This window comes from Vulpes vulpes, chromosome 5, assembly GCF_048418805.1.
Source record: "Vulpes vulpes isolate BD-2025 chromosome 5, VulVul3, whole genome shotgun sequence".
NCBI classification, from domain to species: Eukaryota; Metazoa; Chordata; class Mammalia; order Carnivora; family Canidae; genus Vulpes; species Vulpes vulpes.
The window spans coordinates 80,757,445-80,776,506 of NC_132784.1; the positions used below are offsets into that span (position 1 = coordinate 80,757,445).

At 32.2% G+C, this 19,062-nt stretch overlaps 1 protein-coding gene across 1 annotated transcript in view; it reads left to right on the forward strand.

The window, feature by feature from the left end:
* The window catches only part of ELP4 (elongator acetyltransferase complex subunit 4), a 240,991-nt gene that overhangs the window by 90,412 nt on the left and 131,517 nt on the right, over positions 1 to 19,062 (forward strand). Inside the window, exon 7 of the mRNA XM_026012786.2 lies at positions 3,691 to 3,879. Coding sequence (XP_025868571.1) covers positions 3,691 to 3,879 — 189 coding nt within the window. The remainder of the gene's footprint in view (positions 1 to 3,690; positions 3,880 to 19,062) is intronic.

The following is a 19,062-nucleotide window of genomic DNA, read 5'->3' on the forward strand; positions in this document are numbered from 1 at the left end:
CAGACACCTCTCCCCACTCGCTGTGGTTACTATGGAAACAGGCATGTCATAACAGTTCCTATGATACAGTGTGCAGAGCTGCTGTTCTTACAGAATGATGGCATATCTTTTAAGAGCAAGAAATTTTATAAAATGCAAAAAAGCAAAGGCAATAGCATAAAGATACACACATACTTACATATATATATGCATATACACACATATATGTACACACATCCATCTAAAGGACCCTTGATCAGTAAGCTATTATTGGAAGGGAATAAAATATTTGTTTTCTTAGTTGTTTATTTGAGTATGAAAAAACACCATTTCAGTAAATAGTATTTTATTTTATGAAAGTTGATTCAACAAACTGAACTTGTCTCTCTGAACCAGAGGTTCTACAACTATTAACTCTGAGATTAAACAGAGTTGAGGTAGATATTTACAAGGTGAATACCAAGAATGCTAAAAAAATTTACCACGTGCTAGCAAGTTATCATAAAATATATTTCCTATTTTATTGGAACTAAAACATAAAGTTTATGTTACATTTTTATGTTAATAAATGTCCATATTATTTTATTATAGAATGTATCATTTGCTAAATCACCTCATTTACACCTCTATCTCAGAAACTTTATTTTATTTTTTTAGAAGAGAGATAGGTTCTTTATCTTTGTTTTTATTGGTGTTCAATTTGCCAACATATAGAATAACACCCAGTGCTCATTCCATCAAGTGCCCCCCTCAGTGCCCGTCCCCCAGTCACCCCCACACCCCGCCCACCTCCCTATCTCAGAAACTTTAGATGAGTTCAAGAAGCCACAAAAAATGCATCTCTGAAGCACTACTTCAAAGACTATTATTCCTGAGCCAAAATAATGTTCTGATACTGAAATGAATCCTTCCTTTTAAAAGGAAATTTTCATCTTGCTTTCTCTGTCACTACATTTTCAAATAAACTTACATTTTCAAATAACCTAATTTAGTTTATTTGAAGTAGGCTATAAGGAATTGAGTGTTATATGCTAATATATAATACTAGGTTTTTATATATTTTTTATATATATTTATACACTTTATTTATATATTTTAATATATTCATATATAAATACAAGGTAATTATATACTACCATATATAATTGGTAAAACCAAAAAACCTTGGTAGTAAGTAGTATATAGCTCATCTATAAAGATATTTGGAGTGGAGACATTTACAAATTGCTGTCACAATTTCATTTAAGTTATGATTTTTAAGTATCTAAGAATGTGCAGTAAAAACGAAATTTGAACACTGATTTTACTTAGAATACCAGATTAAATATTTTAGATGCTCTCATAGAAATAAATTAAACTATTTATTATTCAGCTTTCAACTAGAATTTATCTTTTTAATTTTATTATGCCTTACGATGTGCTCCATTATTATATGGCATAGCAAAGGAATTAGATTCTAAAATTACACAGGTAATCTGTAATTCAGCCTTTGTTTTTGTAATTACTATCATTTAAAAATATATATATAAATGTATACCCTATGTTGAAGTATTATGCTCAGTTATGTTCTAATATGCTGAGTACCTACCTCACTTACATATCTTATCGTTCATTCTTTGGCTTAATATTTTCATCTTAATCTTCAGATATGACAGTGTTTCTGTCAAAGTTGCCAAACCTCTGTAGTTCTCCAGCTTCTGGACCTAACAGCATTTTTGTTATAAACTTTTAGCACGTGTTCTTTGATTATAATAGTTGGTATAATAGTGACTGGGTTAAAATATACAACTGACCTTTAATTTCTGAAATGTTGACAGGGGAAACAATATAATACTTCTCTCCCTCTACCTTCAGATTTTGTTCTAGTACCTAGATTTTGGGGGAGAGTTTCTCTCCCTTTGTCCAGATTGCTCTTTGTTTTGAGAATCTAATTTAAGCTCAATTTATGAGAAAACAAGTTTAGGGATGACAAAATGAAACTTAATTGTGCCATTTTACTTAAATACTGAGGCTCTAAGTAATACAGTATGAGGGATAACCTACCTATTTACAGACATTTTACATGATTTCATCAAAAACTTATTTAAATTTCTAACACATGCCATCGTACATATTATTACTTCATTTCATTCAAGTAATGCAAAAAGAAAGAAGAAAACAACTTTTATGAACTGCCAAGGATTGTTAACATATATCTTAATGTGATTGACTATTATAAACTTAATACAAACAGAAAAGAAAACTGGACCGGCTGCCTTAATAGTATGTTTCAGATCCTTGGAGTCAGGAAGGTTTTTTTTAATGTGCTTAAACTAAATTCCTTTTTCTGTAATCTCATTTTAATAGCTTTATCCAACCCATTGTGTCCCTTTTTATATTTGAAGAATTGTATGGTCTCATAGAACAATATTCTGTTCTATTCTTTTTATTGTAAAGATGAGAAAACAAATGCCTAAGTAGTGTATGTGTCTTGCCCAGAACCACGTCTTAGTTGCACAGTTCAGGCTGTGAATATCTGTCTTACCCATCTTACTATTTATTGTACCTTTTTGTTTTTCCTCTTCTAACATTTCAGCGTTTTATTCATTTTCCCTACTTTTCTTTGTTGATTAGTTCTCAAAAATACACAAACTCAACTTTTATCTGTAATATCAAGGAGACAGTGGTTGGTTAATAAATTGTAGTAGTTAAATAAATTTTATTAGTTTTATTATAGCAATAACAAGTGATATAGGATCTGGCTTCATCAGAAATCACACTCAGAAATGGCACATGTTCCAAATTTTTGCTTTAAGAGAAAAAAACTTACTTTTCCCATTAGAATTGTAATAACAATTTTTCAATTATTCCCATATACCAGGTTTTGCTAATTTCTCCTCCTTTGCCCAGAAATTTTGCCAGATTACTAAAGAAAGCGTTTATAAAACATTTGTTCCATTAGAATAACCCAAACAGTACAATTTTTTATAAATACATTTATGGCAAGCACTTATAATCATCCTAGGTTTTATTCAATGGTTTTTAAATGTTCTTTGGTTTTTAAAATGGTTTTTAAATGTTTAAATGTTCTTTTCCCAGGAAATGTCAGTCACTATTATGACCTTAATCTCAGTAGACTTGACTTCTAAATGTCCACTTGTTCAATTTTATGAAAAGTATTAAACTTAAATTATTTTGTAAAAATAGCTTCAAGAAGAGTAAGTAAAGACATATGTAGAGCGTAAAACCAAAACACACATTTTAAACTTCTTTCAAATAAAGTATCAGGCATTGGACACAATAGCATTAAAAGAGAAATATTGAGCAAATTATAGTTTATTGAAAAACTTGTGGAATCTTGTAATACTGAATATGGCTCGTAGCATTCTGGTTTAGATGTTCTTTATTGCTAACTGATTTTTTATATATTATTTCCGGTGCCCCAAACATAATTATTAGCGTAGTCACTCTTAAAATATAGAAGCTTGAGGCTTTTGATACTCTTCAGATTTTCCAAAAGTAAGAAAAAAAAATCAGTTGTTTTTAATACTCTTGTAATAATGATTTCCTTTATATTGCCTTACACTAACTACAGATAAAGGTTTTTACCACCTCTACTGACATTATCTTCCTAATCTTTTATAAATTTAAAAACTGGCAAAGAGAAGTGAAAGAGGTATCCTGTTGGTTAACCGAAGCTAATATGTTTGCCTCCTTCCCACTTTCCTTTAGAAAAAACAGAAAAACATTTTAAGAATAGGAATCCAGAATCTTGGTTCACCTTTATGGGGAGATGACATTTGCTGTACAGAAAACTGTGACAACAGCCACAGCCTTACAAAGTTCCTGTATGTTCTCCGTGGTCTTCTACGAACCTCTCTTTCAGCCTGTATCATAACAATGCCAACACATCTTATCCAAGTAAGAACCTTTCTTTCCCCTAACAAGTGCAACATAATGAAGAGCAATACATAAATGCTTTGTGAGTCTGAGTCTAATAAATTATTTTCGTAAGCCACTTAAGTAAAACAGATTTCAGAAATGCTAGGGAGGAAAATGTCTTTTACTTTAGATTGTTAAATTGTTGTGTATTTATGGTTTTAATATACAGTGAGTATGTCGTAAGTCCATTTTTAATAATGTTATTATTTTTTCTTTGATTTCTTGTAAACATATAGTATTGTGTCATGAGGTTGATTTTTACTGATTTCTTTTCACTAATCATAGAGCTGATCTGGACATAGATCTTGAAGGAATATTTGTATACCTATTTTTATAGCAACATTATTTATAATAGCAAAAATGTGGAAGGAATCTAGGTATCAATTATCAGACAAATTGATAAGCAAGATGTAGCCTAAATTACAGTGGAGTATTATTCAACCTTGAAAAGGAAGGAAATTCTGATATATGCATCAACACTGATAAATCTTGAGGACATTATCCTAAAAGAAATAAGTCAATCACAAAAAGACAAATACAGTGACTCCATTTACATGGGGTACTTAAAGGAGTAAAAAATCATGGAGACCAACAGTAGCATGGTGTTTGCCATAGAGACCAACAGTAGCAGGTGTTTCCTTGTCTAGGGGGACAAGGAAATGGCAATTTATTTCTTAATAGATACAGAGTTTTAGTTCTACAAAATGAAGGCAGATCTGGAAATTGTTAGTGGTGATGGTAGCACATTATGAATGTATTTAATATCACTGAACTGTATACTTAAAAATGGTTAAAATGATAAATTTTATGTTATATATCTTTTTCCATGTTCAAAATTTTGAAGGAAAATATAAAAAAAAAAAAATACTGATCTGGACAGGACAAGTCCCGTTCTTCCCTTGTTTCTGTGTATAAACCTTCTGAAGCTAGAATCTCAGGAAAGGAGCTCAGTCCTCCCAGATATAAAAAGAGGGATCTTTACAAGATTTTCCTTGACAGCTCAAAAATTCCTTTTCTTAAGAGTAATAAAGAGGCTGGGGTGCCTGGCTGGCTCAATCGGAAGGAAGAGCATGCAACTCTTGATTCAGGGTCATTAGTCTCTACACCTGGTGTGTAGAGATTACTTAAATAAATAAAACTATTTTAAAAAATTATTTTATCTTTTTTTATTTCATTTTTTTCCCTTAAGAGAGAGAGAGAGTGTGGAGGAGGGACATGGACGAGAAAGGAAGAGGGAGAGAGAATCCTACGCAGGCTCCATGCTCAGCTCAGAGCCCAACACGGGGCTCAACCTCATAACCCTAAGACCATGATCCAAGCCAAAATCGAGTCGAATGCTCAACCAACTGTGCCACCTAGGTGCCCTTCCCAGTTTGTTTTTTTTTTTAAATATTCAAGAGCCAAGTTTGGGACAGTTTTCCATCATTATTATTATTGTATAGGTAATAGAGAAACTCACAACCCTGCATTGACATCATGAGTTGCATGCTGTCCAAATTGAGTAAGCCAGGCACCTCTCATATCATATTTCTTAAATCCCAATATTTCCCTTTCAACAAATTGGGGAGAAAAAAATCTGCATTTCTTATCAATTTAATTACTGAAGCTGTGTTTTATTATCATATATTTTTCCACAGTATTATATATATTTCTGTAACAAACTCAATACTAAAAATAATATAATGAAAAATCAGCTGCAGTGAATGGAATGTGAAAGGCAAAATAAACTAAATCACTGAAACCATCTTTTCCAAATGTATATACTAAAACAACGATTTGAAATGACATTTATTACATAACAATTTTGAATTTTGTTTTCCTTTATTTCTCTAGGAAATCATAATAATAACAATAATGATAGCTACTAACAAATATAAAACACTTAAAGTCAGGATCTAACAGTTCTTATAAAATTTTATGTAACTGTGTTATGATCTCCATTTTATACATAGGAAAACTGACATACAGAAAAAATTAAGAAACTAGATCATTGTTCAATACTTGAGAAACCATGATTTGAACCCAGAGAATTGGATTCCAGAACCGCGTATTAGAATATATAACAGAGTTTTATTCTGAAACTCATTCAAAGCTGGTAAATCTCATGTCTTTTATATTAGATCTAGAAATGACATGGGGCTCATCTGATCTAGGGGGGTCTGTGCAAACTCTACATTTAAATGCATTCACAGAAATAATGAGATATAAATGAAATTTGGAGATTGCCAAGGAGATCAAGAAATGACATTTTAAGGTACTGTATTTAAATATATTGTAAAAAGGTTAAAGCTGAGACTTTGAGGGCTTTGAAGTTTGTGAAACATGAATCCTTGAGCTTTCCTTCAATGCACAGGAAAAGGTTCATATTTTCCTTTAAGAAAAAGTCACTGTTTTAAGTGACTAAAAATTTTAAGGTAGTCTGATGTAGCGCTATATTTCCTTCTGCACAAGTGGAAGAGGAGTGTAATTGACAGCATACATTGTCAGGGACTTGTGCTTTTGAGCTTTCTGAGGGTTACCATAGCAACTTCCTGCTGTTCAAGTTAACATTGCTCTTTAATAATTACCAACATTTAGCAAAATAAAAATTAGATCTTAATCAGAAAAAAATTTTTGACTTTTCACATCAAGATTTCTTTTTTGTTTTTCTCAAGTAAACACTATCCCCAATATGGGGCTCAAACTCACAACCCTTAATTGATATCACAAGTTGCATGCTGTCCAAATTGAGCCAGCCAGGCACCTCTCATATCAATATTTCTTAAATCCAAATATTTCCCTTTTAACAAATTGGGGAGAAAAATCTATATTTCTTATAAATTTAGTTATTGAAGCTGTTTTTTATTGTTTTATTCATTCATTCATTTCTTCTACACTGTTTTTGGGTGACTGGTAGTGCTGTAGTCCACTTCACATATCAGTGGAAATTTTAAGATGAATGAGAGATACTGATTCCTACCAGTACTACTCTCTAGTTCTCTAGTGGGAAGGTAAACATTAAAAACTTGTGTTACGGGCAGCTCGGGTGGCTCAGCGGTTTAGCGCTGCTTTCAGCCCAGGGCCTGATGCTGGAGACCTGGGATCGAGTCCCACGTAGGGCTCCCAACATGGAGCCTGCTTCTCCCTCTGCCTGTGTCTCTGCCTCTGACTCTTTCTGTGTCTCTCATGAATAAATAAATAAAATCTTTAAAAAAAAAATCTTGTGTTACGATCTGAAAATGAAGTTAAGGAAACAGTTGCATTCATAATAGCACCAAAAAGAATAAAATACTTAGGAATAATTTTAACAAGGAAAATGTAAAACTTACACTCTGAAAATTACAAAACATTGTTGAAAGAAATTTTCAATACCTAAATGAATGGAAAAACTTCCCACATTCATGGGTCAGAAGGTTCAGAATTAATATGATCAGTCTCCAAACTGATCTACAGATCTAACACATTCCCTATCAGAATTCCAGCTGACATTTTTGTAGAAATCTGTAGGCTGATTCTAAAACAGCTATGGAATTCCAGAGGATTTAGAATAGCCAAAATCATCCTAAAAAGGAATAAAGTAGGTCTCATATTTCTCAATTGCAAAAGTTATTATCAAATAATGGTTAAAGATAGTACAGTACTATCATAAGAATAGTCATATAAATCAATGGAATGGAATTAAGAGTCCAGAAACAAATCCGTATTTGTATGGTCAACTGATTTCAACAAGGGTGCCAAAACTATTCAGTAAGAAAAGAATCATCTTTTTCAACAAATGGAATGGGACAATTAGATAGGCATATGCCAAGGAATGTAGTTGATCTGTAACCCCACAGCATGTACAAAAATTAACAAATGGATCAAAGACCTAAAATGTTAGAGCTACAAAATATAGAACTCTAAGAAAAAAACTTAGGGAAAAACTTCTTAACTTTAGATTTGGCAAAGGATTCTTAGATATGGCACCAAAAGCACAAACGATGAAAAAAAAAATAGACAAATGAGATCCCATCAAACTTAGAAACTTTTTTTCTTTAAAGTACGTTCCATACTTACTGTGGGGCTTGAACTCATGACCCTGAGATGATGAGTCCCATACTCTACCAAATGAGCCAGCCAAGCACCTCAAAATGAAAAACTTTTATGTTCAAAGGATACCATCAAGAAATCGTTACAGATAGCCCACCTACAGATAGGTGAAAATATTTACAAGTCATATATCTGATTAGAGATTTGTATCTATAACACACAAAGAATGCTTTCAACTAAATAATAAAAAGACAACTCAAGGGTGGCTTAGTGGTTGGTCGTCTGCCTTTGCCCCAGGACATGATCCTGGGATCCAAGATCCAGTCCCGCATCAGGCTTCTTGCAGGGAGCCTGCTTCTCCCTCCCTCCCTGTGTCTCTGCCTCTCTCTCTCTCTCTCTCTGTGTGTGTGTCTCTCATGAATAAATAAATAAAATCTTAAAAACAAAAAAGACAACTCAGTAAAAAAAAAAGGGGGGAGGGAAAGAAATTTGAATATACATTTTTCCAAGGAAGACAGAAAAATGGCCAATTAGCACATGAAAGGTGCTCAACATAATCATCGAAAATGCTAATCACAATTACTATGAGACACCACTTCACACTCTAGGATGGGTAAAATAGAACCTCAGGTAGCTGTAAGTGTTGGCAAGATGAAGAAATTGGAACCATTGTACCCTGCTGGTGGGAATGTTAACGGGTATGGGTGCTTTGGAAGTAGTCTGCACTTTTCATTGATTCAACGTAGAGTTACCATATGACCCAGCAATTCCAATCATTAGTATATATCAAGAAAAATGAGACCATATGTCCAAATAGAAACTTGTGCATGAATGTTTAGAGCACCATTATTCCTAAGAGCCAAAAGATAGAAACAGACTAAATTTCTAATAACTGATACCTAGATAAGCAAATGTGGTATATCTATACAATGAAATAACATTTGGGTCTAAAGGAATAAAGTACTAATACTTGTTGTTAGATGGATGAACCTTAAAAAGATTATGACAAGTAAAAGAAGTCATCACACAAAAATATATACTATATGATTTCATTAATATGAAGGTCTTGAATAAGTAAATTATATAGAGTCAGAAAATAAATAGTGTTACCTAGGACTTGGAGTGTAGGGAGACAAGGAGACCTTAAGTATGTGGAGGGGTGATTTGTAAAAAGATTTAAGGTTTGTTTTTTTTTAAGGTGGAGAAAATGTTATAAAATTGCCTTGAGTGATGGTTGCACATATCTGTGAATACTAAAAAAGCACTGATTGTATACTTTAAATGAGTGAATTGTATGGTATGTGAACTTTATCATTAAAGCTGCTGATAAAAAAAAAAAAAGTTACAAAATAGTTAGTAAATCTGATAGAGTTATGAGGATACCAGATCAGAACTTTAGTCCAGTAGTTCTCAAACTTTTTTTTTAGTCTCAGAACCTCTTTACACTCTTAAAAACTATGGAAGATCTCAACACTTTTATTCATTTGGCTTGTATGTATTGAGAAATTTTTAAATATTTATGAATTCAGTTAAAATAATAATAAACTCATTACATGACTGTAAAAAATAATGATTTTCCAAAACAAAAAAAAATAGCAAGAAGAGTAATGTTTTTACATTTTTCCTTAATAGAAAATAGCAGGTTCTAATATTGGCTTCCTTAGTCAACCCACTGTGATATATTGTTTTGGTTGAAAAAAGAAAAGAATATCTGACTTCACACAGATAACATTTCTGGAAAAGGGAGAACTGTCTTTTGTTGGCCCTTTTTTTTAAAAAGATATTATTTGTTAGAGCACAAGCAGGCAGAGTGGCAAGTAGGGGGGCAGTGAGCCCGAAACAGACCTCGATTCCAGGACCCTGGGATCATGACCTGAGAAGACAGACATTTAACGGACTGAGCCACCCAGGTGCCCAGAGAGGACAGTTTTAATAGCTTTTTCAGATAACTTAGATTCTTCTTCAATATACACTGAAACTCAAAAAGTAATAGTTTTATAAACATTAATTACAATGTAGAATCAAAAGCTGTATCAGTGAACTTTTTCATATTACATTACACTAAAAAGCATTGATTTATCTTGCACTTCGAATGGGTCTTTTACCCATTTAAGATATCAGCATTTCATTCCTTGGTCATTTGGAGGGCATTGGTTCACCAAGTTATACAGATCTTCCAAATATTTACACATTTCATTATACAATATCAGACAATCGAATTGGTTAATATCAGCACCATCTACATATAACTGTGTTATATGTGTCACAGTTTACTTTTATTGCTAGTTTTTTAATGTAAAAATATAGCATACTTTATCTTCTTCCTACTGATGGGCTATTATGAGTAAAACTGCAATGGACATTAATGTGTGAGTCTTTATACAGATAATGTATTTTCATCTCTCTAGGAATCCCATCCCTCCAAACCTTTTTATTTTCAGTCTTTTATTTTTTAACCATCATAATGTATGTGAAATGTATGACATTGTGGTAATTTGCATTTCTTTGATAACTAATGATGTTGACCATCTTATCATATACTAGTTGGCTATTTGCCCATCCTCTTTTGGCTATGTCTTTTGTCCATTGTTTTGAGTTATTTATCTTCTCATTGAATGGTAAAATTCTTTAAATATTTTAAGTATATCTTCGCAATAATTTTTTTCCAGTCTATACCTTGGGCTTTTCTGTTAACAGTATCTTTTGAAGAGCTGAAGTTTTTAGTCTTAATAGGGCAGTTTCTCTCCTCTATTCCTCCCATTTTTACAAATCTTTACCCTCACTTGGGTCTTTTTCCTATGTTTTCATCTAAAAGTTGTATAGTTTTATCTTATACTAGTGGATCATTATATTCCAATTTGAATTTTTTACACAGCTGTAGTTCGTGTTCTCAAATGGTTTTTGACATATTAATTAACATTCTAAATATATGCTAACACACTTTACATTCACTAGTTCTTTTTATTATTATTACTATTTACCAAGGTACTTATTGTCTGCCTCAAACATGTGATTTAATATAATCTTATATATCTAATACTTTATAGTCTCTGGGAAGTTAGGGACACATATTTATAATTTGTTTTTTTGTCAGCTTAGGTTTTTGATAATAATATATCATTAAAGACAATAAAGTATAAAAATTCCTAGCACAGCAACTAGGCTTTTTCTAGATGTTTGATAAAAGTTAATTAAAGGGGGACGCCTGGGTGGCTCAGCAGTTGAGCGTCTGCTTTTGGCTCAGGGCGTGATCCTGGGCTCCCGGGATCAAGTCCCACATCAGGCTTTTTTGCCTGGAGCCTGCTTCTCCCTCTGCCTATGTCTCTGCCTCTCTCTCTCTCTCTGTGTCTCTCATGAATAAATAAATAAAATCTTTTAAAAAGGTTAATTAAAGAAATAATGATTCCTAGGAAATTATTTCTAATATCTTATTGTTGAAATCTCTTGAATCTTCACTATAAATTATGTGATATTAGCATCTTTTTTCTAACATTTCCCAACCTTATCTGCAAATGGCCAATGTATTTTTTTTTTTTTTTTTTGGCCAATGTATTAAAGTGGCATTTAGTTACCTTAATTATATATAGGGCAATAGGGCATACCGGGATATTTCAAGTCTTATAACTGAAAAGTTTGGCAAAAATAAGAAATTGGCCAGTAGAATTTACTTATAATTTTGTAAGAGGATAATTTATTTTTCCTTTAAGGGCTCTTTGAAGATTATACATGAACCTAACTTATTTTGCATTTGCAATCACATGAATATCATAGGGAAACTCCTATCTCTAATCACCTTAGACATTGTACACATACTTGTATTGTTTGCATCATTAATGATGTTAAGTCAGGATAAAGTTAATACTTTAATATTAGTTCAATTAGCTTTAATGAGCTTCTTGATTATGATGTAAGTAAACTTGGAAAAGACTTATTAGATACTGGTGAAAATACTACTACTCTTACTACTACTACAACTCTGCAATTACTATAACTTTTAGGCACATACCACAGGCCGAGCACTGTACAAGCACTATGTCCTTGAATATTCCCCACAAGCCTTACCTCTGTTTTTATAAAGTCACATAGTTAATGAGATTTAATAGTCACATCTACTAAGAAGGGTGGAAGCATATTTCCTTATGTGTAATTGCAAAGCAAAGAAAAACAATTATGAAATAAACACATCTGTATATGTAATGTTTTTTATTTATTCCCAAAGGGATCAATGCGTGAAAAAGGAAAAGAAATTTTTTCAAGTTATCCTCTGTAAGGAAACAGCAGTCATACTATCAGATGACCTTACATCATCCTATCTATATCACCAATTAAATAATGATTGAGATGATAAGGTGGACTGGATATCACCAATTAAATAATGATTGAGATGATAAGGTGACTGGATATCTGAACATTATGAAATATTTACATTTTGGTATTATAGATATATTTAAAACTTCATAAAACTGAAAGAGATTAGTTTAAATTTATGTTTATTAAAGTACCAGTAAAAAGACTATTTTGAAATGGAAAGAGAAGAATGTACGGTCAGACTTTGGTAATGGGTCTAAGGTTAAATAATGTGAGCAGAATTAAGACATATTCCCCAAAGATATCTTTTTTATTTTTATTTTTTTTAAGATTTTATTATTTATTCATGAGAGACAGAGAGAGAGGCAGAGACATAGGCAGAGGGAGAAGCTAGCTCCATGCAGGGAGCCCAATGTGGGACTCGATCCTGGGACTCCAGGATCACACCCTGAGCCAAAGGCAGATTCTCAGCCACTGAGCCACCGAGGCATCCCGAGGATATCTTTTTTAAAAAACTGCTCATCTAAAATTTTCCCATTTTCCATAGTCTCTTCCCTAGGCAATTTTTCTAGCTATCATATAAATAGTTTTCTGGCACTAAATATCAGTTGAGCTATAAAACAACAACGATGACAAATTATTCTTTTGCTCTTTGAGCATGACATCTCACCAAATATTTGGTTTTTTTATTAAAGTACTTAGGAGAAAACATAAGACGTAACAATTTGCTTAAACCAATCATGATGTAAATAGGGGATATAACTCTTAAAGACTGGCAAGGAATCACAGTCAAGGAAAGGGAATAAGAACTGGAAGCAGTATGCTTTCAAAGCTAATCAAAGACATATAAATACACAGAACCAGGGGACTATTAGTTTATTTAGTAAATCTTATAGTGTGATTTATTTCTCTGAGCCAGTTGGCAATCCTCAACTCTTTTCAAATATTAACTCATTTTATCCTCAAAGTAAGCCCATATTGTTGGTGCTATTACTGTCTCCATTTTATAGATTAGGAAACAAGGGACCAAAAAAAACTGAAGTGACTTTCCCAAAGTCACACATACGGTGAAGCTCAAGATTTAGACCAGCACAGCACCCTCTAATTACCTTACTCTTAACCACCGTTCTATGCAGCTTACTTACTGGAAGTACTTAAATAAGGTCAAAATTAAGAGAAAGACTGTGCATAAGGTAGCATTCAGCAACGGGAACAGCCTTGGCTTTTGGAGACAGATAGACCCAATTAGTCATATAGGGTTTTAATCAAGTCTGAGCTTTGTCAGCCTCAGCTTCTTCCTCTGTAAAAATGGGGTGAAGAATACCTAATTCAGAGGATTAGAGATAACGTGCTGACGCAGTACTGACACATAGCAGGCACTCAGTATATGTCAGCAATCATTACCTTCATTGTTATTACTTAAAAAGACTTCCAAAATTGAAAATTTGAATAGAGATCAGGCGACAAAAAAAATTAGATGTACAAAAGTACCTCGGGGGCTCAGTGGTTAATTGTCTGCCTTCGGCTCAGGTCATGATCCCAGGGTCCTGGAATCAAGCCCCATATCGGGTTTCCTGCTCAGCTGAGAGTCTGCTTCTTCCTCTCCCTCTACCCCTCCCCCCTGCTCATTCTCTCTCTCTCTCTCTCTCTCTCTGAAATAAATAAATAAAATATTAAATAAAATAAGGTGTACAAGTCCATCAAAGCAGTAGAAATCCTCAGCTTTCTTCCTCTTTACATGAAAGACTCTGACAGAATGTTCTCACAGGTTAGGCCTGAGACAGACCAAGAAGCATGCATGAAGTCAGATGGCTGTCTAAATCATAACATCACCATGTTGTGCCATGACTCTTTTTAATATCATACATCATCTTCCTCTGCACTATGACTAGTGCCATTCCTATAGACTCTTAAGTCAGGATTTAAATGGTGATTGAATGTCTAAGGGTAATTTAACTTACTCATTCACTTAACATATTTATTGCAGGCATTGGCACTCATGGGAATATAATAGTGAATAAGACAAACAAGTTTCCATCCTTGTGGAGCTTCTTCAGCAATGTAGAAGATAGTATGGATGGAGCATAAAATTAGTATATTAGGTATTTGCATGCTTGAGCTTGGAATTTGATAGTATAGTGGTTTCTGCAGGAAATAGGTATATAGTTTCATATCCTTGGAAATGTCATATAATTAAACATATATAGGTAGGTAGAATTGTGATACCTTTATTTAAATATGTTGTGTAAAATATCACTAAATTAAAAGTATATAAAATATCTATATCTCTTAAATTGGTAAAACAGCCAATCAGTGTTCTTACTTTAGTTATTAGCATTCTGTCAGACTTGTACAGTAATGATTAGTTACCCTTTATTATACTTTTGGCATGCTTCCCATGTTTAATTTCATTGTAGGGAAGGAACACATAGTTAAGGAAATTGCAAAGAGGAGGAAAAGTTAAAACAGGGAAAATAATGACATAGATTCAAAGCTGACTTGAATTTATTGTTATAATAAGACTTTCGCAAGTAGAATGAAAAAATTATTTTTAAATTTGCATTTGAAATATTTTGTGTTCAGCCTTACAACTTTGAACTTGGCATTTTTTAAATTTTCTTTTGGTTAAAACTTATTTCCGTAACAGCACAGGAAAAAAGAGCAAGCACACTTTGAAACAAATATAGAAAAATAAATCCTAAATATCTGTTAAGAAAACACTAAAATTATTCATCAAATGTATTATGGGTGTCTTAAAAAATATATAGTCTTAATTTTTCCAGTGAGGTTGTAATATTACTTATATTTATACGTCTTTTTCTAGAAAATAGTTTTAGCATCTGCTCAAAGACATCATATTAAAAATGTATGTGAAAATGGCCAACTTAAATACAGACTTTGTTACATGCTAAACTATGGAGTAGAGTGTCCTTAGAAAGAGCAGAACTACGGGCAGCTCCCCTATATTCCAGCATTACCCAGTTCCCAGATCCCTGCTGTGTAGTTGTTCCACTCGCCAAGAAGCCTGTTAAAGAGCCCCCAAGAGCATGTGTACAGCCCTCCATGTTAATAGTTAATTGGTGAGGATGGCAAGATGAGAGGACAGCCGAACATGTGGTCTCTCAGACTCAAGCCGTAGACAGACCTTTAGTTATAATAACAGCAGCTGCTCACGTTCTCACAACTCAACCGTTCAAAACTGTTGTCGAATTAAGGTTGTCGTGGAGTGAAAAAAAAAAAAGAGGGAAGGTTGCATCTAAGAAAAATAACTAAAACTCTACCTTGAAACTCTTACTGTATATTATTTAAGTATGAGAATATTACATCAACTTTTTAAAACTTAAGTATAAATTTCTATATTAAAAGTTGTTCTATTTCAGATGCATTGAACATGCTACTGCTTTTTTGCCATTTACAGTTTGTGCACTGTTCAAAACTTTTTAATGAGATTTTTTGCAAAGTAATACCCTTGATCCAGTCATAATAGGATACTGTTTGATTTTCCATGTCTAGCAAGATATGAAACTATAATTTTTTTGGACTTAAAATGGAAACTGGCTTACTATTAGTGGAATTTGTCATCCACCTCGAAATTATATAACATTTTGTGCCTTTTAAATTAATTTTATTTTCAATTTCCAGTGATAGTTGTGTGCTTGAGGAAAATTATAACTGATAAAATTTATTCTTTTTGGAAATAAAAATTAAGTTTTATGCCAAAAAAATTTAGTTTTATGCCTTATTATGATTTCATTGGTAAGGTAAAAGGAAGATAAATTTATCTTACCTAATCCATTTAATTTACACAATCTATGATAAGTTGTTCTTGATTTGTTTTTATTGATCAAAAGCACTTTTACGTGAAACTTATCAGGAAATAAATATCGAGGAACTTAGAACTGTAATTAAAATTGAGGGGAGGGTGGTATTTTTCTATGCCTCTCTCAGAGCTTTCCTTTCAGGATGAAAATTTACTTTTTATTATTGCTAATTTATTCAAACACTCATAATCTACTTTTTAACAGAATTTTTAAATATAAACAACCTAATAAATTTCTCAACTACAATAATGCAGAGATGAAAACTTCTTTGACTTTATTCATGATAAAATACTAAATAACATTTTCTCATTCTAGAATACTTCTAAATATTACCAGCATTTAATGTATCTGCTTACAGAACATTGGTTTATAAACTATTTAAACTTTCTTCTATTCAGAACAGATTTCAGATTTGAAAGTGGCCTACTACATATTTTAACTGGTCATCACCGTCATTTGGTCAGCTAATGGCCTTAACAATTTGACCTATGGACTTTTTCCAATCTATCTCTTTGAAGAAAACTATCACCAGTATGTTGGTGTATATACCAAAGGAAAATTCATTTTCTGAAGGAAAGCAGGAAGAAAATGTCTTGTTATAATGTCTCTTGAAAATTCAAGAAGGCTTCATTTAGTGTTATTTTAATTGATATGTTTTCGTTAATATTTTACAATTAATATTTAAAATAATTAATATTTTACATTAGTGTGGTAAAGCTTTGAACCCACTAGAATGAATGAATGTTTCAAAGTAGTGAAATTCAGAACAAGTCTTTTCGCATCCATGAATTTTTGTGTTCATGCTGAGTATTTAGCAGATAAACTCTAAGTCAAGTAATGGACTGCTTAGAACCAACTACTAATATGGATGGGATTATGAAATGTGGACTCCAGTGGCCTTGTGAATTTCTCTCAGTGTGAAATCTTTTATTCTTAAAACAAGAACTAAAATAAATGAATGGTGAAGAAGTGACAGACTTTTGTGAGTCTACAACTATAAAATTTTAGAAAATATTTTTAATGTAGTTGTAGATAAGACCATCATTATAGGAAAGCATAACATCACCTAGTGTCACATAACTTAATCTATTTTAGGTGGTCTCTTTAAATGTACTTTATTGAGGAGAATATTTAAGGATGAAAATTAGAGATTAGATTTAATCTCTTGACCATAATTATCAGTTACTAAAAGATAAAATCAGATATTCTGGCTGTCAATTTTTCATGAGCTCCTTAACAAGATATTCTCAACTGAGAATCTAGTTTTTACTTTTCTAGATCTTCTCAACTACTATGAGGCAGATTGTAAGAAATTAACATTTTTAAAAGTTTAAAAAAAAGCAATTTTAAGAAGTCAACTGAATTGTATTAAACCTATTTTAATTTTGCACCATATGTGTCAAATTCTAGTCTTTGAAAATTTAGTAAATTCATATGAGTCTGGTGCATTGTAAACAGAATCTATTACTCTTTATAATAACAAATAATAGAACTTGTGTTTCAACTTTGCTATTGTAGGTGACTTATAAGAATCTATACATTCTTATAGCTCCAGTTTTTATTTTCTTCTGTTTTATATTACATATTAATATCTGATTAATTTTTTAAATCAAATCTTAGATTGTATGCATTGCACATATGTATTTAATTTACTTTCTTGGCCAAGGATATTTGAAACTTTTTGCACAAATAAACTCCAAATTATCTGTAAGTTTCTGTTAGTTGCAGAATATATACCATTTTATCTTAGTATAAATATGTGTGTTAAATAAGAATAAGATGCTTTAAGTGGTCAATAAGATAAATGCTCATCTTTAAAGGAAAAAATTACCATTTAGAAACCTTTCATTATACTTAATCTTACCAAAGCATATTCAGCAAGCCATAAAAAGAAAAGTAATTTTAATTTAAAACCTTTTTTGTTCTAAAATAACTTTGTGATGTTATACTTCATATGGTGATACATACTGTACTTCCTTGTAGTGGTGGTGGTTGTTAAAGTACTATTTAGAGCCAAATTTTTCAAATATATCAGTGATAGAAATAGTGAAACGTCTCATCTCAGTATGGAGATTGAGTCATCTGTTTGGGCATATGGAATCTTTGGCTGTTGGACTACAGTCTTTATAATGCCCAGTGTCCAGGCATGGACACAACTGTTCTGGGAACAGAAGCAGAGAGAGACCTCAGTGTTCAGTCCACTCGAATATGGTAGAAGAAAAAAGGGAAATGGATCTTTAACGTCTATTATTTTTATTATAAACTATCTTTGACTTCATCACTTCTTATGTACAGAAAATAAATACAACTTTATTTAATTGTATATTTATTTTACAAGTAAAATTACTAAGCTTTTAATCTTTGGTGTTACAAGCTATCTGAAAAATACCTGTGAGAAAATTTAAGTTTTGAATTATTCCTATGTATACACCTGGATGCATACTTTCCCTTAAAGAAAGATTACTCTTTTCAAAAAGGATACTTATTTCTTAACATTGAAACAAAATATGCTTGTAACTAAATTATAATTTAAAGCTCTTTAAGTACTAGGTCAAATATTATATCCTAACATTATGTTTTAGCCCTTTGCTATTAATTACATTATTATTATTATATAAAGAGTTTCTGCTTCTTTAATAATGTTTTTGCACCCTATGTAGTTAATCTTTAATGTTGGGGAGGACAAGGGGAGAGATTAAATTAGCCTTGTAACCTCTTTTCTCTTCCAGGCTGATGATGGAAAATAAAAGCTCTTAGCCACAAAATGTAACACTTAGAATTAATATTTAATTAGACTAGCAAATTGTACACTGTGGCTGAAAGCTTCCAAAGAGTTGTTAGTGCCACAATTGACCTACAGGTTTAATAATAACTCACTTCTAGAAGCAAGTGCCAGTTCAGCATAGTAGAGCCACTGTAAGAAAGTCCTGAGAGATTAAAATCAGCAAACCAAATGGCAGGCAGGGATTCCTGGGATGGAGCCTTCTGGAAAGCTGGGAGCTGGAATAGCTTTTAAGCCAGGATT